The sequence below is a fragment of the Wyeomyia smithii genome, chromosome 2 (genome assembly GCF_029784165.1).
Source record: "Wyeomyia smithii strain HCP4-BCI-WySm-NY-G18 chromosome 2, ASM2978416v1, whole genome shotgun sequence".
NCBI classification, from domain to species: domain Eukaryota; kingdom Metazoa; phylum Arthropoda; class Insecta; order Diptera; family Culicidae; genus Wyeomyia; species Wyeomyia smithii.
The window spans coordinates 243315591-243339395 of NC_073695.1; the positions used below are offsets into that span (position 1 = coordinate 243315591).

Consider the following 23805-nt stretch of genomic DNA (forward strand, 5'->3'; position numbering starts at 1 on the left):
CCAGATAATTTTCGGGTTGGAAACGTTTTGGATGAGCCTTGGATCGATGATGTTATTGGAAAATTGTTTTTTTTTTTAATTTTCAAATTATTGGTATTCTTTTGAAGGGTTACTATGACTGTATTAATAACCAGACCGTTATTTGTTTGCCTACTGGTTACATTGTATGTCTTTAAATAATATCTTTCTTAGATAAATCGACCAGCTCAAACCGATGTAGGGGTATGAGGTGGGACCATCATCATCATCATCATCATCATCAGATATCTTAGATTGGTTTTATAAAATTTGCTTCAAAAAATATCATAAGAATTGAAAAAGATTTAGAACTGTTACTTGGGATTTTGCCTGTCTAGAAACGAGCGGCGGCAACTAGTCAATCACTCGATTTAAAATCTAAGCATCGAATCCGACTTCCTTTGAAAAACATCTTCATCAAGTCCTGGTTCAGACCGATGTTATAGGAGGACACATACGACTAGCTGGATCTGTCCGTTTATCCGATCGGTCAATTTAAAATCGTTTATTGCTTCAACATTGTCCCATAAACACTAATCTCTATATATCACATGACATAGCCTAGTAATGATTCAATTGATTGATGTTCACTAGCGTCTACCTATCTATTTTTTTATTGTTTTCAAATATAACACTTTGCAAGTATTCAACGAATTGGTAATGGCTTTTCGTTATAACACACAACATAACTTTTTTTTTAAAGTACATTTCGCATTCCTTGCTCTCGGTGGTAACTCTAGTTTAATTCTAACGATCGCCTTATCAGTGAACGTGTCGGGTTCGAAGGAGAAAATCTAACTCTATAATACGAACGAATACAGTGTATGAAAAAAAAAAAACAATTCAAACGAGTAGAAAATATTTTAAAACAAATATATCCGTTTCTACCACGGGTTCGGTGGCGCTCCACTAATTGGTGCTGGGTCACGCGAGGCCCGCCTCAGCTCACCTTGTTGATCATCTTGACCAGCTCGGTGTAGAGGATGCAGTTGCGGCTGCGAGGCTTGCAAATTTCCCGATGGTCAAGGTGGACGCCACAAACATCGCCAATGCCAGGATCTGTTGTAAACACACAGAAAAATCGAGAAAATCAAAAAGAAAACGGCTTCAACTCGAGTCACGCAAACCATCGTTTCACTTACCGGCTGAATCGATGCCAACGATGCGCAGATAGAGAACCGACATTAGTGTTAAGGCCGTTTCGACGAAGCTGAATACGTCGATCTTGAGATGTCCGCCGCGGTAGAGGGCAACGAACCGCCGATGCAGCTCCAGTATACTGGCGCAATCTGGGGGAGAAATGAATTGGTTATGAATACAGCTTCTAGTTTTGTATCAGTTTTCATGCTTCCTTTTTGCCGAGCTTGACTATTTTTCGTAAAGGGAAAATTTTAACTTGAGAAAGGCCCAACAGAAACGTATTATAAGCAAAAAAAATAATATTATAACAAAATGCAAAGGATTCCAAAATGTGCGATGTACAAAATGACCTACTCTTCTCATGACTGAGTAAGAAAATGGTCTTGAATGGAGCTTATAATGACGATGCACATATGGGTATTTTGATTGAAAAGTTGGAAAAAATTATTTTCATGCACAATAACGCTGAAATTTTCATATTTAGCAGTTTCTATGTCTTTAATATGAAAATTATAATTGAAAGATAAATAATATCTACGTAGCAGTGATAAATAACTTTTCTTATATAAGTTATTTAAAATCATATATATTGGCTCGGAAAAGGCTGTTAGCGTCAAAAGAATCTCCGAATTTTATTCATTTATTTCGTCAAGCAAATGTAGACTACAGTTATAATAATACAATGTTTTCTTATATTCTATACATTTCCAGTAGTTAGTCGTTTTTAGATTTGATTTCTGCCCATAGTGATGTCGATATTTTCGCAGTGCTGATTATAGTGACGCATCATGCGATTAATTGGGCCATTTTTTGAGTAGTTAGTTCTGTGTGAGTTTTCCGAAAATATTTTACGATTCTTAATTGACAACTGGGTGCATAAAAATTTAGTTGCGATAATAATTTAGAAGATTGCACGCGTTGAGAAATAATGTCATTGATAAAGTAGAGCATTGAAAGTTCGCGGTGTTCTTTAAGTGCTTGTATGTCTATAAGCATGTAGCGTGCTTCATATGATGGTAAGGGAAATGCTGTTCAATTTAGCTTACGAAGCGCGTACAAAAGAAACTGTTTTTGAACAGATTCAATGCGTTCTTCATGTGTTACAATATAGGGATTCCATACAATGCTACAGTTTTCCAGAATTGGTCGGACGTATTATATTTTAAGTTTTTTTTTTTTTTTTTTTTTTTTTTTTTTTTAAAGGTGGCGGGGAAATCTGCAAACAGACACCTGAGAAGAGAACTCAGGGTGTGGGGATGAGACTAGGGGAGAGATGCTGGGGTAGTTACACTCGCCCAGACACCTACTGATCCCTGTCCCGACCCACTAAAACCCCTCCAGTCTCCAGCCCTGGTCTTCCCGGAACGACGGTTAAGTATTACGTCGGGGAGTGGCTTTTGTGCGTGATGCACCCTCTTTACTCTTATAACCTCCTAGCTAACTACCTGGAGACTGGTAATTAGCTACCACTGGCGTGTTGGTGGTTGACCCGCCACACACGTTGCAGCTCCAGAACAATCTGAGAGGCGGCCGCACAGACCGCGTTCCAGATGTCCGGGTCGTCGCACATCCTCCGGACTAGATTGTCCGGAGTAGTGCCAGGCCCGTTCACAGCCATCATGTTGCTCCTCGCTCTTGCGAAACGGGGGCATACGAAGAAGACATGCTCAGCAGTCTCCTCCTCCTCCACGCACTCGGGACACATGGGGGACACCGCGTGTCCGAACCTGTGCAGATATTGCCTGAAACAACCATGGCCTGACGGGATTTGTGTCAGGTGGAAGTTCACTTCACCATGTCGTCTCCCGACCCAGCCGGATATCTCCGGTATGAGTCGGTGCGTCCATCTGCCCTTTGTGGAGTTGGACCATTCCCGCTGCCAGCGGAGCATCGAGAATGACCTTCTGGTACCTCGTATGCCCCTTGTGTCACGTTGGTCGAAACACTCTCTGTCCTCCTTGATGGCGATGCTGATAGGCATCATGCCGGACAAGACACAGATTGCATCGTATGACACCGTACGATACGCACTCGCAACTCTCAGGCACATGAGCCTGTAGGTACTTTCCAGTTTACCACGGTAACTGTTAGTACCTAGCGCTCTGGACCACACTGGCCCACCATACCTAAGTATGGACGAAACCACGCTGGCAAGAAGTCTTCGCTTGCTGCCATAAACCGCTGAGCTATTGGACATCATACGAGATAGTGCTGCAATAGCCGATGAGGCCCTCTTACAGGCATAGTCGACGTGACTCCCGAACTTGAGCTTGTCGTCCACCATAACCCCCAAGAGCTTCAGGGACCGCTTCGAGGTGATGGTGCAGTCTCCGACTCTGACCACCGCCTGTTGCTCCGATTTACGGTTGTTCACAACCGTGACCTCCGTCTTATGATGCGCTAGCTCCAGTTTCCTGGAGCGCATCCAGTCCTCGACCTTGCGTATACAGTGCGCGGCCGTCAACTCGACCTCCTCGATAGACTCGCCGTAAACCTCCAGCGTTATGTCGTCTGCAAAGCCGACGATCACAACCCCTACAGGGAACTTGAGTTTCAACACTCCGTCATACATGACATTCCACAACACCGGGCCCAGGATAGAACCTTGCGGAACTCCTGCGGTAATTGGGACGCACTTCTGACCCTCCTCCGTGTCGTAAACAAGTACTCGATTCTGGAAATAATTTTCCAGAATCTTGTACAGCGACACCGGTACATGGATGCTCCTGAGCGCGAGCGCTATGGAGTCCCAACTGGCACTATTGAACGCATTCTTCACGTCGAGCGTGACGATTGCGCAGTAGCGTATTCCCCTTCTCTTGCGCTGGATTGCTACCTCCGCCGTCTTGATGACGGAAGAGATTGCGTCCAGCGTGGACCTGCCCTTCCGGAAGCCGAACTGGTTACTTGCCAGACCGTGTACACCCTCCGTGTACCTCACCAGTCTGTTGAGGATGATCCTCTCAAGCACCTTGCCCGCGGTGTCCAGCAGGCAGATAGGCCTATATGCCGATGGGTCCCCTGGCGGTTTCCCAGCCTTCGGCAATAAGACCAGTCTCTGCCGCTTCCACCTGTCCGGAAAGAGACAGTCATCCAGGCACCTCTGCATGACTGCCCTGAACAGCCCGGGGGCCGTTTTTATCGCCAGCCTGATCGCCAGGTTAGGGATACCATCCGGTCCCGGTGCCTTGCTCACCTTTAGGGATTTGGCGATCACGATGAGTTCCTCATTCGTAACCCTTGCCTCCTCCCCTGCCTCGACACGGCTGTCGTCGCTCACGGATTGGATGCTCGGCAGGTTGGCCGACCATCTCTGGTCTATGTCTGAGATACTGGAACGTCGGACGTGAGACTCGACTGCCGGAGGCCAAGGACTTGGCACGTGGCGTGGAAAGAGTCCCTCGATGATACGCTCCAGCATCGCTGGTGATCGCTCTGCAGGCGCCAGCGCGCCTTTAGTCTTGGCCATTACGATCCTGTAGGCGTCATCCCACGGATTTGTATTGGCACTCGCACATAGCCTATCGAAGCAGGCCCTCTTGCTGGCCTTCATCGCACTCTTTAGCATCGATCTTGCCGAACTGAATGCTGCGCGGCGCTCTGTCCTCTCTTCTTCGTTTCGCGCACGCTGCATCCTCCGTCTTGCACGGAGGCACGCACTGCGAAGGTCGGCTATCGCGTCCGTCCACCAGTAAACCGGTGGCTTTCCATTCCTAGGTTGGCGAGTCCTAGGCATGGTGGCGTCGCACGCCCGCGATAGCATAGCAACTAGTTGGTCAGCAGTCGGGCGGAGCCAACTGCCCCCCTCGCGCTCCCTTCTCATTGCCTCTTCGAATACCTCGGCATCAAAGTGCGATGTCTTCCACCCGCGAACGGTCGGAGTGTTGGCTCTACCCGTCGCTTGCCACCTCTCGTTGTTGTCTACACTATAACAGACCGCCTGGTGGTCGCTATTAGTGTAGCCATCGTCTACCCTCCAGTTCTTGATCAGTCCTGGGCTGGAGAACGTCACGTCGATGATCGACTCCGCACCATTTCTGCTAAATGTACTTTTGTTCCCAACGTTGGCCAGATCTAGGTTGAGCTTTGCAAAAGCCCCCAACAGGATCTGGCCCCTTTGGTTTGTGAAGCAACTTCCCCACTCAACAGCCCAAGCGTTGAAGTCGCCCGCCACCACCAACGGCGTTAGGCCCGTTAGCTCCATGGATAGGAGGTCGACCATCTGGGTGAACCTTTCGGTAGACCAACGTGGCGGAGCATAGCAACTGCAGTAGAACACTCCGTTTACCTTAGCAACTACGTACCCTTCTTCTGAGGTTGAGACAACCTCCTGAACCGGGAACTTGCTCGTCGTACATATGGCCGCCAAACTGGACTTATCCGCAACCCAGTTACCGTTTCCGGGAGGGATGCGGTAGGGATCCGATATGACGGCGATGTCCGACAACGACTCAGTGGCTGCTTGGTGTAGCAGCTGCTGAGCCGCGAAGCAATGGTTCAGGTTCAGTTGCGTCACCCTTACGCCCGTGGTTTCGCAGCCGGCTTACCGGCTGGGCACCTGGGGCCTCCCATAAAGTGTTTGGCGTCCCGTTTCCCGGAACATACCATGCACTTGGGAGACTCCACACAGTCCTTTGCTTTATGGCCTGCACCTCCACATCGCCTGCACAGCTGGCTCCTATCGGGCCCCTTGCAGGTCCAGGACTTATGTCCGCCCTCAAAGCACCGGAAGCAAATGTCTGGTTGCTGTAGTATGCCCAGAGGACATACAGACCAGCCGACCTTCAACTTGCCCTCTTTCAGGGCCAGGTTAGCGTCCGCCGACGGTAGTCGGAAGGTAGCTATCTGGGTCCCCGCCGGACCTTTGCGGAGGCGGATTGACTCCTAAGCCACCTCCACCCCGCACTTCGCTTTTAGGGCTTGTGCAATGTCGCACCCCTTAGTGATTTCGTCCAGGTTTTTAAGCTGGAGAGTCACTTCTGAGGTGTGTGCCCGCACTTGCACCTCCTTCCCTAGGACCTTTTCAGCTACCGTTTTGTAGGTAGCCACCTTGTTCTTGGCGTCCTTCCGGAGCTCAAGTATCATCTCGCCAGTGCGAGATCGGCGGATACTCCGCACATCCGCCCCCAGATCCTTGAGCTGGGTTTCCCCCCTCATCTTCTTCAAGACTTCTGAGTACTTCGACCCATCCGTCTTGAGTATGAGGGCATCACCCCTACTCCGCGCCTTTTTGACCTTTTTTGGTCCTCTGGCCGCTCCGCCATCATGTCGCGTCGCACCTTCCCGACGCTTCCTACCCTCTACGGTAGTCCAAGGGTTGCCCGTAGCCTCCACCTGTGCCTTTTCCGCGGTGGACCTTGAACCGGTTGGCGTGTGTTCCCGTGGGAGTAGCACGACCAATCGTTTCTTGGTGTTCCCGGGGGCCGTTTCCCCCGGGGACTGCCTCGTTCGCTTAGCGACCTGCCCCGTGGAGCAGACCGACGCGAACGAGGGGGCGTCTGTCTGCACCTCTTTAGATGCAGTCGCCCTCCCAGTCCTGGCCGCTTTCTCGGCCGCCTTCACCCGAGCTACGAGTTCTTCGTGCTCCTCTCTGGCTTCATCAATGGTGCTCCGAAGCAGGAGGAGGCTCTGCTTCAGGTCGCCAGCGATGTTTCGCCTGTTCGCCAAGAACTCGATTATGGCATCGAGTTGTTCAGACAGCGCCGCCACTCTTGGCCGCGTGTCCATACACCTTTCGACGGCCTTGACTAGCAAGGGACCGTCTACCGAGATGTCTGGTATGGACACCGACGGATTCGCCGTTTTTCCACCTCCAGACTTCGCCGCATCCGTCTCCGCCTTCTTCTGCGGAGACCGCTGAATGCCACCTCGTGCGAAGGGATTTGGTAACCCCTCCGCACCCGTCTCTTTTGTTTTTGAGTTCAACATTTTTGTTTATTGGGTCCCCCTACCAGCCGCTATCCTTATCCATAATGGAGTAGTCGCCTAAATGGTCCCAAGGTAGTCTATGCCGGAGCAGTGAGGCCATGGCTAGGAGCGGCTGCCATAGCGCCTTATGGGCAACTATGACACCCCCGACCGGCGCAAGTCAGGAAAAGACATCTGATCCTACTCCTGCCGGGTTCCCACCAGGCAATGGACTCGGAACGTACTGGAAGGCCTGCCAGGTTTTACGGGACGGAGACCCCTGCACCGGTTGTAATCTCGCCGTTTCAAGCCGTTATCACACGACATTACTAAGGGAGCTCGGCGCAGGTGCCAGCCCAAAATCATGGTACGAAAACGAAATCCGACTCTTATCCTATAGTGATGCGACCAGTTGCCGTAATTGGGAACATTACTGGCATCAGTCCCAATGGGCGGTATAGTGCATTTGGCTGGTGGGAGCGGCACTACTCACTCCGTCGGAGCTGCTTCCGGCCAGTGTGGCTTTTGCGAGAATTCAGCGGCCCAGTGCCTGAATCTCGCCACGACCTAGGCTAGCTCCCGCTGATGGTCCGGGACTGCTTGCTAGCAGTGAGCACTCCCGTGGCCTTCGGTAATCGCCAATTACCGACCCGTGGTGGCATTCAGCTCTGCCTATATATTTTAAGTTTAAATTAGTTTATTTGACACGGCACGATACATTTTCTGTTTTACTGAGTCAAGTACAATTCGTATTAATTCTACGTTAGCAGGGGAAAGAGGGAGGCCTTTTTTTATTCTCGCGGCCGACTACGAGCTAGTGGGGATTTAAGGTGAGAGGAGGGGAGGTACAATTTTGACTTAAAACTATTTTGGAATTTTGTTTTTCAACTGGTAGAGCAATTGTATACTTGTTTGTTGTGGGTTCAAAATATTTGTGTAAGCATAGATGCAGGCTCTTCGGATCCGTGTCTTCAGCATAGTATATTTGTATCCTTAATCTGACAAATAGACAAAGAAAATTTTAAATTTTTATGTCAGCGTTTTTCAGAAAGCAGAACAGCTGTGTCATGTACTGGAGATCACCGCTTCTCAGAATGTCTCTAACGGGTACGTTCGGTTGTTTTCCTCGGGCCCGAAGGGAATCTATAAGCTCGGACCTAACATCACAGAATTCGGCACACGACCAAACAACATGCTCGATGTCATGGTAGCCATCGCCACAAACGCAGTGATTACTGTCTACAAGCCCTATACGCAAGAGATGCGTGTTTAACGTATGGTGATTGGACATAAGTCTGGACATCACGCGAATGAAGTCCCGACCTACATCCAACCCCTTGAACCATGCTTTCGTCGATACCTTAGGAAAAATGGAATGTAGCCACCGTCCCAGTTCATCTGAGTTCCATGATGATTGCCCACTGTTGAGTGTTTTCTGACGCAAAATGCTATAAAATTCATCATAAGCAATTGGTCTTACATAAATATCGCCATCAATAGAACCCACCTTAGCTAAAGCGTCAGCATTTTCATTGCCCGGAATGGAACAATGAGAAGGGACCCACGCTAAGGTAACCCGGTAATTTTTATCTGTTAAAGCACTTAAAAACCGCCGTATTTTCCCCAGGAAATTTGGCAGAAAAAGAAACCTGCCAAGCAATATGATTTCCTTAGGAGATCAGGTAGTAGAGAAAAGTGAACGAGTTAGGGACCTAGGAGTCATACTCGACTCAAAATTAACATTCACTGATCACTACAATACAGTTATTAATAAGGCTAGTTACATGCTCAGTTTTATAAAACGTTTCTGCTATAATTTCCAAGATCCATACACAATAAAAACACTTTATAATTCCTATGTCAGGTCACTTTTAGAATACTGTAGCATTGTATGGTCTCCGTTTTCTGCAACACATGTAAAAAGAATAGAATCAGTGCAAAAACAATTCCTGTTATATGCACTTCGTAATCTACGATGGACGTCATTTCCCCTACCATCATATGACGAACGCTGCAGACTTATTGACATCCAATCATTAAAAGCCCGTCGTGAATTCGCAATGATGTCATTTGTTAACGATATCGTATCTCAACGTGTCGATTCACCCGAAATATTATCAAAACTCAATCTTTATGTACCTTCTAGAAATTTACGAACTCGGACTTTGTTTTCTTTAAATCATCAACGAAACAATTATGCTAAATACGGGCCAATTAATCAAATGATGTTAGTGTATAACCAACACTGTGAAACAATTGACTTTTCTATGTCGAGAACTAAATTAAAACAATATTTCAACTCAACGCGCAATTTAAATCGATAGAAAACATTCATTGTAATAATCCGTCAAGTGAAGAAATTATTATTCAATTATGTATAAACTCTTTTTTTGCTCCCACTAGTATAAATAGCATATAGCATGCAAGTTAGTTTTAAACATATGTAGTCTACTTTTGTTTGACGAAATAAATGAATAAATAAATGAATAAATAAAAAAACAAACAATTTGCCAAAATGTCTCGGCTAAACGAACAATGCTCCAACAGCGGCTGCAAAAATCGTCACCGCCGCTAGTGGGTAGCCGGCGCCTGGCGGCGCGGGGGGAACTGCTCCTTCTGCTGGCTTTTTTTATTGTCACTGCACCGAAAACACAAGCAGTACAGATACCGTCTGCGCACAATGTCGAAATCTTTTCTCCGGCTGCTGGACGGCTATGTCTAGTCCGCACCGGCACCGAAAAGCACAAGCGATAAACGCACCGACCGAATACAAAGCTGTATTGTTTTATCGGGTGATCAGCTAACGGAACGTTGAAAAATGCTTCCTTTCACGGCGATAGCAGAGAAGCGAATGGGCAAACGATTCTTGAAGTTATTTTCAAAGAAGTTTCCTTTGAAAGTTTTTTTCGGTGTCTGAAAACACGTCGCGATTTCAAAAAAACAACTCATAAATTAAAAAAAAACATTGCATAGGATTGCATAAAATCAATATATACACTGGGGTCTTTTTTTACGCGGTTGGTTGTACCGCATTGAAAAAATCCGCGTATAAAAAAACCGCGTAAAAAAACTCCATTCAATAATAAGATCCATCCGATTAAAAATAATGGCACGTAAGTAAATAAAAACATGAAAAATAATATAAAAATGGTAACGAAACACACAAAATCAGTTTTAGTGATTCTGAAATGAAAATTCTTTGAAGAACATGACAATAACTTTTTTTTAATAATTTTGCTACATGTTTAAGCTTTCGTTTCTTAAAAGGAAGTAAATCGCGACGACCCTGACTCGTATCGTTGCACAATTATTAATGTATTTTTGTTTCTTCTTACCGAATCAACGGAAATTGCCTATTTTTTGATAATAACAGCAAATAGATTAAAAATATGCATTATTTAGATTAATTAAACAGAATATCTTATTGTCATGAACCATATGATTGATTTTTACTTTATTGGATTTACTTATACTAAACTTATTTAATACCGCGTGAAAATTATCTATCAAATCGTGTAAAAACAAACCGCATTATTTCAAAAAACCGTGTAAAAATAATCCGCGTGAAAAAAGACCCCAGTGTATCCTAAACGCGCAAACATGCGCAAGTTTTTTTTCTGGACGTATTTAAGGACACTCGTATCTACTCAAAAATGAGTTTGTTTGTGCACAGAAACGTCCAGAACATATAAAAAAACAATTTCGAAGCTTAATTCCAAAGGTAAAATAGTTGCCATGGGATACCCCCACTATCTATGAATCTAGTGATATTAATTATGGGGGTTCAATAATAATTTTGAGTTTTGCAATTTATTCCAACTTTTGTACTCAAATACCTCTATGTGCGATGTTTCGTTAGAAGCGAAAGGTAGCAATTCTATAGTCGATTCGTTTTGCACATCACCCCTCACCATTAGCAGGTTCGAAATTTAAAAAAAAAGTAGGAGGGTGGTATTCAAGACACGACCGCATGACGTTGACTACCGTATTCTTATATTCCATTGAAGAGGGAATTGTAGAGGGAATTGCAACGCTTCTTTTACAAAACTTCTGTACCAAAATTGCGAGGCACCAAAGGGTGCCAGTTGCCGATTATAGTTTCCTGGTTAGTCCGTTCAGAATTCCAGCCATTTAAGTGTTTTGCAGTAGCCATTTACTACTAAAGCCACCAGCATTACGGGTGAAACCGGCACAAGATGAGCGGTACTCTTTTGTATTTCCTCCTTTCAGCTGTTATCACCTAGCGTCCGCATGTCACTGGTGCGGTTTTGGAATCAGAATGATGGGGTGCCGGCCGCTGTCGTAAAATTAACACCAACAAAAAGATGCATATTTGCAAGGTTTTTTCCGCTAGCAGCAGCATAAAAATCGGAAACAGAAAGTGACAACAACAATAACAACAAAGTCAGATCGATTGTATCCGTTAGTGTCGACTGTGCTTGGGAAGAGAGGTAGTGATTGGCTGCGCGGTATGATTTAGACAATCGATATTAATTACCAATTTTTCAATAGTGTATCTCAAACAAAAGTTTGTTTTTGTTACATAAATTTAACCGTAAAAGAATTTCTGATCGATTGATGCCAAAACCTCGAAAACCTGATTATAGATGACCGCAAAATAAGCGCTCAAAACCTGACCACTTTTCTCTGGTTTTCCCTGGTTGAATTACTAGATTTTTAAATTCAGGGGCCTAACTTCGATATAGACGTTAGTCAACGTCAAAAAGAGAAGATATTTTGCTACTTACTCTTCTGAATCTCGGTCAGCTCGACGGACTGACGCAACAGGGGCAAGTTGAAGTCCGCCAGCGGAGATCCCCGGTGGGGCACCGAGTAGAACAGCGTTCCTCGGGATGACCGCCACAATGGTTCCGCACCTGGTCGGCCACTCTCCCACGCATCGACGATGATTTGCTTGATAAAGATTCCACCCTTCGAATGGCCCACCCAAACGATCGGGTGCCCTTTGCCGACGCCCTTCGCTATCAGCATATCGGCCATCTCGCGCGAACGGTCAACCAGATTAGATCTAGAATGAGTTGGAGATGTAGTGAACTCCCAGATAGACGTCTCACCCACTTACCGATGCCTTTTGCTGATCCAAACCGGTCGCCACAGGTACGGATCGGTTGTGTAGTTCAGCGCAATGACACGTACTCCGGGACAGTCCAATGGTAGCCAATCGCCTGGCCAACAGGGTGACCATGATTCGTCTTTTTTCACCTTTGGTTTCCTCTTGCCATGGCCGTTTTTCTCCGTGTAACCCTGAGCGATTCGATTGCTCTCTTCTTCTTCAATCCTTAGTCTAAATGTGGGAAAACTGTACTCCATATCATCGGAAAATTGAACCCTCTCTGGCTTCCCGCACTCGTAGGTGAAGCGACGCTTTGCATATCTGTACGAGGTACTCTGCGTTCCATCCGGAAGCTGACCGTCCTCATCATCACTCCAATCAACTTCTTCGTCTTCTTCAAACTTTGGTTTCTTTGATTCGTGAGGTGGGGCAAACAAATTCGCCCGAGAGTGGCGCTGTCGCTTCGGAGGTCTTATCGGCGGCTTCGGGGGTCGTTCGAAATGTTCCAGCTTACCCTCACTATTCCACAGTCCTTGCTTCCAGGTATTCACCTGCGAACCATGCAAACCATGTATTAACACCACATCTGCTCGGATCGGCTGTCCGGCCGGGGGCTCAGCAAGAACAACTAGTTCGACACACTTCTCCGGAATCTCCTGCAAACTCGCTCCAGTATGACGTCGTCCACGTCCCGCTACCAGTGATTGTTTACCAGCCGCCTCCAGCAGGGCATTACGTCCGGATGCGCCGGTCGAGTTCTTACGCAGCTTGATCACCCGCAGCAACGGATCAATCCGATGGGCCACTGAGAAAAGTAATAGAAACCATATTAGATAGGAAAGTAGTGGGCAAAGTTGTTCTCTGCTGCTCCAAAGCGGAATCTCGCTTAGATTGAAATCGCGCCCCGACGCCAGAGTGTCAAAGTACGTCCAAAACATTCCGCCCCGTGGCATTGAATGCACAACCAACAGAGATCCGATATTGCCCTAGTTGTGGCTCGGAGGACAAACAAACGTTACCAGCCTGTGTCCGTTTATCGGGCGACTAGCAGACGTAACCCGGCCTGGTTACCTCATAGGCTAATAGGATTGTTATTTTTTTATGCTAGTGCGGTTATTTTTATCGTTAAATAATAGTATTGATTTTGCGAAAAAAAAAAAAACAGACCATTTTGCATTGGCAAGGGACCAACCTTCAGAACTATCTAATGACGTTTGTTCGCGTTTTTTTTTGTTGTTGTTGCTATGCTTCAGCCCAATCCACTTTGTGTGCTTTTGTTGAAGTATGCAATTCACCGTACGCCAGTGTTATCAATCGAACGAAAAAAAAAAGATAAGCAAATACAGCAACGAATATTGAGTCACCTCAGGCAAGTTCATATCGAGACGAGCTTATCAGAGTGGATCCCCGCCACTTGTAATGTTTGGTTCAAAGCATAGGCGGGTGCAGGATTTCCACATGAGGTGTTTTTATGATAAGTTAAATCGAGTTCAAATTTAACTCTCTAGTGATTAAATTTTTGATTAATTTATATCACTATCACGAAACCATGCTAAACGAAATATTATTCGATTTACTATGGAAGGGGCTTTAACCCCCGAAACTCTTTCCATGGATACAGCTATGGTTCGAACCCCTCCCATGGATACAGCTATGGCATTTGTTGAAAACTATCGAGTCTGGTTGCGAATTGAAGTCAAGTGCATGGTACATTCATTCTACCGCTTATCATCTACACGTTTTAAGTTTTTTGGACTAAAATGTTTGTTTGTACTCTGACAACTGAAGATGGCAATTCACCGGAAGAATTGAAAAAAAAAAAAACACAATCGATCAATCGCCATCATAAGCTAGCGGTTGCTGTGTGGCATTAGGCCACCGTTCGCGCGAAATAGAGTGCTCCGTACTTATCCGTACACAACACAGTAGGCAATCAATTTCACCTTGAACCGAGGACAGACTCAACGAAACCGTGTTTGCGGCGAAGGCGAACAGCGTCGTCAGTAGGCCACGAGTTTCGCGAATTTTCCGCAACAGCTGTAGCATGCGAAAGCCCCGCAGTCCGTTCCATCCTCGTGCCAGTCCGTGGGTTAGCGGCAGCAGCAACCGGATGAGGACTCCCAACGCCACCCGGATGCGATTGCTGGGCGATCTGTGGACGGGAAGAGGAAAATCGATGAGAATGCGTCTTACTGAAGAACATCTTAACTTAAATAATTTATTTAAATATACTAGGGGAGGAGTACCAGTTATGGTTATACCTAAAAAATGTTCCAGTTATGGCGTGAACCAGTTATGGCCTATGGAGTTTAAATGGAGTATAGCCAGAACTGGTACCATTGCGCTTATGCGATATAGCCATAACTGATGCATTTGCCATAGCTGGCTCACCTGCCCTATAGAGGAAGCGCACCAGTTATGGCAATAGTTTGCACGATGCATCAGTGTTTTTAATATTTCGGTTGTAAAAATGCGGATATTTTTTTGCTCAGGGTGTTCGTTATAAGGTAATAACAATTATAGTTCATCATATAATAAAAAACGAGGATTTCAATATAGTTTAATGATAAAATGCCTCAAAAAAAAACTCTTCTACCGAGTTCCAGTTATAGCCATAATATTCTTTTGTTCGCCGTAGGACTATACTAGTTATAGTCATATCGAAGAAAAATCACAGGAGGGTTTTGTGCAAAGCCACGACCGCAAAGTTGAAGTAGAATACTTTTACAAGAAAGATAACCTGGCTGCTTGCGTGTTATTCATTTTGAAATCGGATTTGTTTCGTATATACCGCTTGTTAAATTATTTCCAGTTATACCATTCTACAACGTTCGAAAATTTTTATTCCGTATGTCGTAATATTAATGTACAAAAAATAACGTACGTGTCGCATGGAAGCAGATTGTTGCGTGTTTGATATTGCTGATGATAGACATGAGTATGAAGGTCGAAATTCTGCTGTGATGTCTAATCATAACCGTCTTCTTCAAGGCATTACATTCTTGTTAATGGAGTGTTGTGAATTTTTTAAAACATACTCAGAATCGTGAGCAGAACGTGCCGAACTTTTCTGTTTAAAATCGTATTTGTTTCGTATATACCGCTTGTTATGCACAGTATCAACAAATCGTAATAAACATCACACTGCTCTGCATTTGCAGCAGCATCTAACCTCAGTTGCAGTTTATTAATAACCATTCATTATGCTCTTCGAAAAACATTTAGTAGCCTTGAAAAAGGCCGATTGCTGCAATTGCAATTTTCATTCAATTATTGCATAAATGCTTCATGGTCAGATAGACCCGCTGCAACTCCTACGCTATTCGTAACCATGCCACAATTTGTTGCTCTCTCTATCTAAAGTTACATTAAAATCAGTTAGCCCTCAGGCAATCTGTCCAACTACGCAGGGGCTATTCCGTGCCAGGATACAATAGTAGATTTCGGTAAGGGAACTAGGAGGAGTTAACGAACTCAACTGAATTAAAACGATAAGACTCACAAAACAATGCGATAAGGGAGTGCAGCTTAACATAAGAAAATCAAGTTACATTGCTAACTTAACTCTATTGGCATACGTACATTTTGCCACCCTTCACTTCACATCTTTAACTTATTCATATCGGTAGGGGCCCCTTGATGTTGGCTTTACTGTACTTCACACGCTGCCACCGGTGCGCTAGATCCCTTTCTGTCTTGCCTAATCAGCAAGCATTGCGACGATTGTGTAGTCTGCTCCTTCGTGTCCTTGTGGTCTCGCTATCGCACGTATGGTTGGCGGAAACGAAATGCAGTGAATTCGGCTCAATCGGTCTTGCCTTCGCCGTCCCTAGATGCTATCACTACGCTCAGAGAGTGTCGTTGCTGTGGCACGACCGAAGCACCTAAGCCTGTAAATTAATGGCCCTCTAGGAGGTCATGTGACGTCATTCATTTGCTACAGAAACGCTGCAATTTATATGATGTACTTTTCGAAGGCCTTTGGGTGTCTTGTGTCTACTCTTCAGATACTTAAATACAACGCAGCCGCAGTCTCGTTGTGGCTTGATCTGTCGTCGGAGATCACTAGCTTATGTCGTATAACTCTTCGTTTCTTGGAATTCGCAACTCTAGTAGCAAATCTATCTCTCCAAACTATACGGATGTTAGTGCAAGTTTTGCGATAGCTCATAGGGAACTTGGTGGAATGATGGGAATGAAGTCAAACGTGCTCGCGTTGCATGCGGTTATCCAAGAGCAGATTTGCGATTAAAAGGCACCAAATTAGCTTCTATTGCATGGGCATTTGAGTTTTTTACCTTTTGTTCGCGGGCTATTGGTTTAACCGGCCCAATCGTGATATCCGATGCGACAAGCCTTCTATTTCGAGCACTTCAGATCGGCTTTTTAAGGGCGACCATAAACCACCTTCACTCTATGACTGTACCGTGCAATTGTCTGACTCAAGCTTTGTTCCCGAGGATTGTCGTTGCAGAGCAAGAGCGGGCAAGCGGGATTAATGTTGTGTTTAGAGACTTCTAGCGAGAGACTGGTTATTACACTCGCTTCGATTTGGTAGCGATGTGAGTGCATGCAATTCGTAGAGCTTGCACTTGAAGAAAATTTACGGTATTTTTGTCGGCAAAATCTCGAAGTTGTAACAAATTGTGGCCGCTATACGCTGCCATTGGTAACGCTGCTCCTGCTGGCCCAGCTGCTATCGATGCTGAGATCCGCTGCAACTAGTGCGCTATCCATTGCTACGCTACAGCTGTGGTCTTTATCCGCTATCGCTAGTATCCACTGCACTGCTACTGCTGCTGTTAAGGGATGACTGCTGTTGTCGCTGTCTAGAACTATTATGGGCAGCTTCGGCTGATTTATTAGCATTTGAAATTGGACATATTTTTCACTTTTTTCGGTTTTTGATTTTCATTTCACATCCCTATGTAGCCGAACTTCCTGGAGAAGTATTCTACTTCAAAAAACGTACAATGTTACCAGATAATGATCTGCACGAAATGATTATGCTCAAAGGGATGGCTCATAAACAATGTTAGCTTGTTTAAAGAAAACACGAACCGGTTACCTATCTTACGCAAGATGTATTCCTATATCAAAATAAAACAGTGAAACATGAACTTTGGTCTGGATTCTTATCTCATGAAAGGCTAAGTTCGTCTGAATGCTCCCTTAAAGTTATGTTTACGCTAAGCAGCCAATCAATTTAGTCCAAAACAAGAAACCAAAGGAAAGCAGAATTCACTAAGAAAGCACTAAATACTCAAAAAAAAAAAGTTCGCCGATAATTTGTTTACTTTCGTTCTGATACAGCGATAACTGGTGTTTCCCTCGCGTGCTATGATCCATTCGCATGTTGCCAAACGGGGAACTTCAAATTTTTTTGTACCCACCGATTATGGCGATACTGATAAAATGTTTAGTTCGATAAAAAACACTACAATTCAATTGTTTATATGAATGGATATCTCAATTTTAATGCCAAATACGTTATTTTAAAACTAATATTGTCATTAGCCTCCCCACTAGTCTCGAGGTACGATGCTGGCCTAAGAAGCCAGTCGTCGTAGGTTCGAGCCTTGACTCGGGAGAGACTGCTAGTTTATTTATTCATTTATTCATCGGACTGAATGTGTCTAAATGAATGCTTAAGATTAATTACCTATACATAATTTGGTTGGCAGATGCAGTTACACGTTGTCGGAACAAATAGGACGGCTCGTTAAAACTAAATAAATTTGCATGTCGGTTAAACTGGCGAACCATCGAAGCTAAAGGCGAGTTGGCAGCATATTGTGTCGAAAAATTTCCTTCCTGCAGCATCATTCTCGGTCGCAAAGCTCGCGTGGTAGCATAAAAACCAATCTGTGACAGTAGATCTGGTGCATCGTACTCGCCAGTCAGTAATTTGGAGATAAAACTGACCTGGGACCCATGCCTCCGTTTGTCAAGCGTATCTATGCCCAGTAACCGACAGCGATGGTTTGGTTCAGCATTTCATCAGTTTTATGACTCCCAGAGCCCATTAAACATCACAAAAAAAATAATTTTTCTAATAATTTTCAGATAAAACCCTACAAAACACAAATAAAAAAAAGTAGGAGGGTGGTATTCAAGACACGACCGCATGACTACCGTATTCTTATAAATAAAAAAAAATATTCCATTGAAGCAAATAGTAGAGGGAATTGCAACGCTTCTTTTACAAAACTTCTGTAACAAAATTTCAAGGCACCAAAAGGTACCAGTTGCCGATTATTCTCGTTTACAGGTTAGTACGTCCAGAATTCCAGCCATTTTAGTATTTTGCAGTAGCTATTTATTACTAACAGCCACCAGCATCACGGGTGAAACCGGCACGAGATGACCGTTACTATTTTGTTTTTCCTCCTTTTAGCTGCTAACACCGAGCGTCCGTATGTATCCGGTACGGTTTAGTAGTGAAACTGATGGGGTGAAATGTTCGAACGATACGTTTTATACCAAGGCTTCGTCAGATAATTAGAAAGAAGGCGGGGCTACATAGATGATGGAATGGTAGAGACAAATGTTTCTTGAAAGCTGCGCCGGCCGCTGTCGTAATATTAACACCAACACAAACATGCATTTTTGCAAGGTTTTTTCCGCTAGCAGCAGCATTTGGTAAAACAGAAAATTTAATTAGCCGCCTCTGTACCAAAATTTCGAGGCAACAAAAGGTACCAGTTGCCGATTATAGTTTCCTGGTTAGTCCGTCCAGAATTCCAGCCATTTAAGTGTTTTGCAGTAGCCATTTACTACTAAAGCCACCAGCATAACGGGTGAAACCGGCACGAGATGACCGGTACTATTTTGTATTTCCTCCTTTCAGCTGCTATCATCTAGCGTCCGCATGTCACTGGTGCGGTTTTGGAATCAGAATTATGGGGCGCCGGCCGCTGTCGTAATATTAACACCAACAAAAAAATGCTTTGCAGTAAAAAATTCAGTTCTTGATCAAAAAATTTTTTATATGTGTTTTGAAGGGTTTTATCTGAAAATTATGAAAAAAATTTTTTTTTTTTTTGTGATGTTCAATGAGCTCTGTGAGTCAAATAATTGAATGCGATGCTGAACCAAACCATGCAAAATATTCAAAAACAACCCCACAAAAATAAAAAAATATATGGAAAAAATTAGGGATCGAACAGAGTTGAAAACAGTGCAAAAGAGTGGGTTTGTAGCTGAAAAAAGTCAATTTTACATAAATCACGTTTGGGCAACCTGAAAACAATTTTTTAGAAAGTCGAAATGTTCTACAAAAATGCTATAAATAACATTATCTTTCAATTTAGGGCTGAGCACCTCGACTTTTTCAACATCGATTTTTTTTGGGACAGCCTAATGCGTAGTAGCGCTAATATCCAAATGTGGATATAAAGTATTGAGGAAATTAGTTTCAAAAATCGATTGGAAAGGTATCTCAACCATGTAAATTGTCAGCAAAATGTCAGCAAAATGTCAATTTTGCTCCAATTCCCCTACAATACTGAAATAGCATAATACCGGATTTTTTTTGCACGGTTACAATTTTTCAATTTTCTCGATCTGTAGTGAACGTAAAAAGTTCTATCAATGTCGAAATAATCTTCCCGTCGATTTTGATCCTTTGAAATAAGTTTCGTTCAGGTTGAACGCAATTATAAGATAGAAGAAGACAAAATGCAACCGTGCAAAATAAAAAAAGAATCCGGTGTATCTCGACGTAAGATTAACTTATTCGAAATCTGTTTAACGTAGTACTAAGAGTGTTATCAAAGATACAATAACAACACGATTAACATGATCCTCCTGCTTTTGCGGGGAGAGGATCTCATTTTTGGCCAGGACCGGTCAAAATATAAATATCGTAAAATTTCGAAAACTGTCTCAGTACCGGTAGGATACTTACTCCACCATCACGTCGAATCCGTCCGGTTGGGTGGTCAATTTCATTTCACACACGGAGTTCTTCATCACAAGTTGGCCAGCGATTACCGCGGAAGATGACTGTCTATCACCGGTGCCGGTACTACCGACACGATGACTGAGTATCGTATCACGCTGCTGCATCACACTGCTGGCCGTTATGGCAAATTTGAAAGCATTCCTGCCGCATTTACCGCTTGCTTCCGGCTCTACACCGGAGCAATATAGTTCCGAAAATGGCGGGGAATTTGATGTCTGTCTCGAAGCGGCTTCGTTTCGTGATTTGGAAGCTACTTCCATTCCCCAACCACAGTCACGTCTTTCATTAAATTATGCTTTCTATTTTTAATTTATTCTTGTCACTTTGGAAATTTAGAACTTGTTCACTAGTTTAGCTTCACCGAAGCACTGGCGATGCAACCGGGAACTTGCACCGTATCTTCGTCGCACTTTTCTTCACTTCAATTGGCGCCAATTTAGCCAACAACGAATGAGTTGCGCAATCAGCAGCGGCATTATTTTTTCCTCTATATGTTGGATCCTTGCTAACAGGCAAACTTTGACAAGCTTCGATCCATGATTAATCTGTAAAAGAAAAAAAACGAAAAAATTTAAACGAGTAGTACTAAACAAGAGAGCTGAATATTCGAACATGAAGGTGAAACCGAGTAACTCATATTGGTAACGTAATACCATTCGCCTCCTTCGTTCGTTATTTATTTTGGCTTGAAGCTAGCCGGTAAGGGAAAAAAACGCGCACTGGAATTCCATTCATTAGCCTGACGGCAATCATCGGCGCGATTGGCGGAATGAGAACGTTCAATATTGAACCTACATTGCTAACGAATTTCAACTCAATTGATTGTAAAGTTCATATGTAGAAAGACGGCATCCTGGGAGGAGTCACGTGGCAATGCCACTAGTTGCGATTTGACAGATGTCTGTGTGTGAGTATATAGCGGCCTGCTTTTTTTTTGTTATGATAAACACTTCAAACACACAAAGATAACTATTTAGCGATAGACGGACTGCGTTTTGTTTTGTTGAGAGCACTTCCTACGAACGTGATTAAGAATACTGACAAATGTGCTTTGTGTGACCTACTACCGAAGTGAAATCGCAGTGTTGCCATTATTTGCACAACTACTCATTATTGAGAAACAAATATTCTAAACAAACGTAAATTTATTATTGTCAACAACTCGAACACAAACAGGGTAGCTTTGAGGAAAAAAAACCGCTAGATATAGCGGGAGACCGGCTAATCTGACATCGCTGCAGTCGGGGATGTTTGTGAATGTTGTAATGAACAAAGCGGCATCCCATTAGCGATAACCTAGTTTGAACTTTTCCTAAATACTGGTAGATAAGCACAAAGAATGCGACGTGGTTTGTGTTGAGATTGTTTCGAGCGTCATTGACCCTAGCCTTCGTGCCAATGATTTCTTTTATTAATTTCAACTACGAAAAAAAAAACGGAAAACACACAGAATGCTCTCAGAGAATGATGGAACTTTCCTGAAGACGTCAGAACGAAACCCCCATTAGTTGGTTATAAACGTAAAACAATGCAAAAATGAGAGCTCGTCTATCGTCCAGAATTGAGGTTGTTTTGCAAAGGAAACCTAACAAAGGTCAGAAATCGGCTTTTAAGACTGTACACGGTATCTGACTTGAAAGCTAATAGCATTATCAACGGTAATGTTTTCATTTCAGAATTCACCTATTGCCAAGCTATCGTTTGTTGCTATCTGTCGTCTGCCATCCACTTTTTGCTTATTGGATGAGTTCATCGCTCTGTGTCAGGGTTTTTTGTGTGTGCTGATTCGTACCAGCTGTTCAAATATTGTGCGCCAAAAGAAACGTCGCGATGAGCGTTGTTGTTTTTGCTACTTTACGCCCTACTGGCCACAGACTAGCAACAATCGACGGGGTATTAATTTCTCAGTCGCCAGGAGCTAATTTTAGGACACACTGACGGCAACTTACAATCAGGATAGTGTGATTGAAAATTGCATCCCTCATAAGCGTTAAAAGACTTTAGGAAATAAGGATTGCTGCAATAAAACCATCAAAATTAATCAGTGAAACCAAAAAGCTATAGGATTGTGATATGAACGCTGTGTACAACAGAAGCAATGGCCTTCACGCTTGGTTGCTCAAGCTTCCACTTCAAATCTGGCAGAAGAGCTCAACTCGGTCAGCAGCAGTTATTTCTTTTCCGGTTCTTGCAATGCGCACTACAAAAAAACAGTGCAATCACCGGCACCGTCTGTGCCGCAATGCGCAAAAGAAAAGCGATAGGTACGAGAATAGGGTCGGCATCGAATGCCGATTACCTATACTTGGACTGCAAGTGTGCACCACTTAAACTAGTCGGCCACCGCCGCACAGTGGGGCGATTTCCTGCGAATGCTGGTCAAAGAAAAATGTGTCTAAATTCAAGAAAATCTCCAGTCATACTAGAATTCAATAACTCGAACAATAGAGTTAACCCTCTAGTGCCCTAGTTAATTTCTAGAGGGGCTACGGTGAAATCACTATGAATCATTATGAACACTTGTTAAGTATTAATTGAAGATTTTTAGAGGTTCGAGTGAAGCCCGCCAAAAGGCGGCATTGGGCACTAGAGGGTCAAAATTAGAAACTAAATCCCGTCGATTTTTTATGCAAACTAAATAAATAATAAAGCAGCGTTATTATTTATGATGTTTTGGACATCATAAGTCTATCGAAATACAGTCAAGTTTTACGCCGGGAATACGAGCCTCGTAAAAATCGCGGTAATTCAAAAATCTGCGTTGAAAAAACAACCCGTAAAGTTAACCACCAAGTAACGATTTAGAAAAAAGACTCGAGACGCTTAACGAACAGTAATTAAAATTGTCCTCCTTTGAGGTCATTCTGGGACCTTCGGAGGGCGGAGGATTTTCTTGACTAACCTTTTCACTCAATAAACACTCGAAATTCCGCGTAAAAAGCCGGAAAAACCGGAATGGAAATACATTGCCAACATTTGAAGTGATGCTCGTACTTTCTTAATATTGCTCAAACATTTTCTTCAATTCAAACGGCGGAAAAAAACTACTGCCACGGATTTAAGTTTGTTACTGATTTGATTATATAAAACAAATTTTATAGTTTCCAAAAGAAGAAAACTGTATTGCAACTTTGTTTTTGTGCCCTACTTATTTCGCTGCCATGCGGTCTACGTTGTTTCTTCTACGGGGAACAAGGTGTCTAATTTCAAAAATTTATTCCGACGAAGAAATGTCGGGAAAATAAATCATCACAGGTTATGAAACGGAAGGTGCGATAAACAACAATTCGGATGTTGTTCTCGCAGTGACCAATGCACAATGGTGCAGAAACTAAATTTATGGAAAATTTGGGTCTAGAGCTCTATAGCAATGTTTAAGAGAAAAACTTTCTTCTACAAAGTTGTTACATATGATAAAGCGCTTATGGAAAAATTATCAAAAATTTGGGTGACCAACACTTTCGATGCAATCAAGTATCTAACTTTTTTATCTTTGAAGATAGAAGAAAAATTTGTTCTACAATCTTATAGCTCCATTAATTTCAAGTAACTTTGTAAAGAAAAGTTTTTTTCTATCTTCGAAAACAACCAATTTATATTGAAAAAACACATTTTACGCTCTAACTTTTTTACTTCAAGATTCATCTCAAAACTGTTTTGAACGACTTTTTGAGCTTTTTAAGAGAAACTATTTGCAATG

At 43.6% G+C, this 23805-nt stretch overlaps 1 protein-coding gene across 2 annotated transcripts in view; it reads right to left on the reverse strand.

Annotated features, from left to right (window-relative positions):
* Positions 1-508: 508 nt before the first annotated feature.
* The window catches only part of LOC129721695 (uncharacterized), a 37059-nt gene continuing 13762 nt past the window's right edge, over positions 509-23805 (reverse strand). The window contains exons 2-7 of one of the 2 annotated variants that reach the window (XM_055674571.1): positions 20049-20650; positions 14083-14291; positions 12149-12944; positions 11814-12094; positions 1161-1307; positions 509-1077 (exon numbers count right to left, since the gene is read on the reverse strand). In XM_055674571.1, coding sequence (XP_055530546.1) covers positions 959-1077; positions 1161-1307; positions 11814-12094; positions 12149-12944; positions 14083-14291; positions 20049-20365 — 1869 coding nt within the window. In that variant the 5' untranslated portion in view covers positions 20366-20650 and the 3' untranslated portion in view covers positions 509-958. Of the gene's footprint in view, positions 1078-1160; positions 1308-11121; positions 11416-11813; positions 12095-12148; positions 12945-14082; positions 14292-20048; positions 20651-23805 lie in introns of those variants that run through there. The other variant, XM_055674572.1, reaches the window with a different exon arrangement.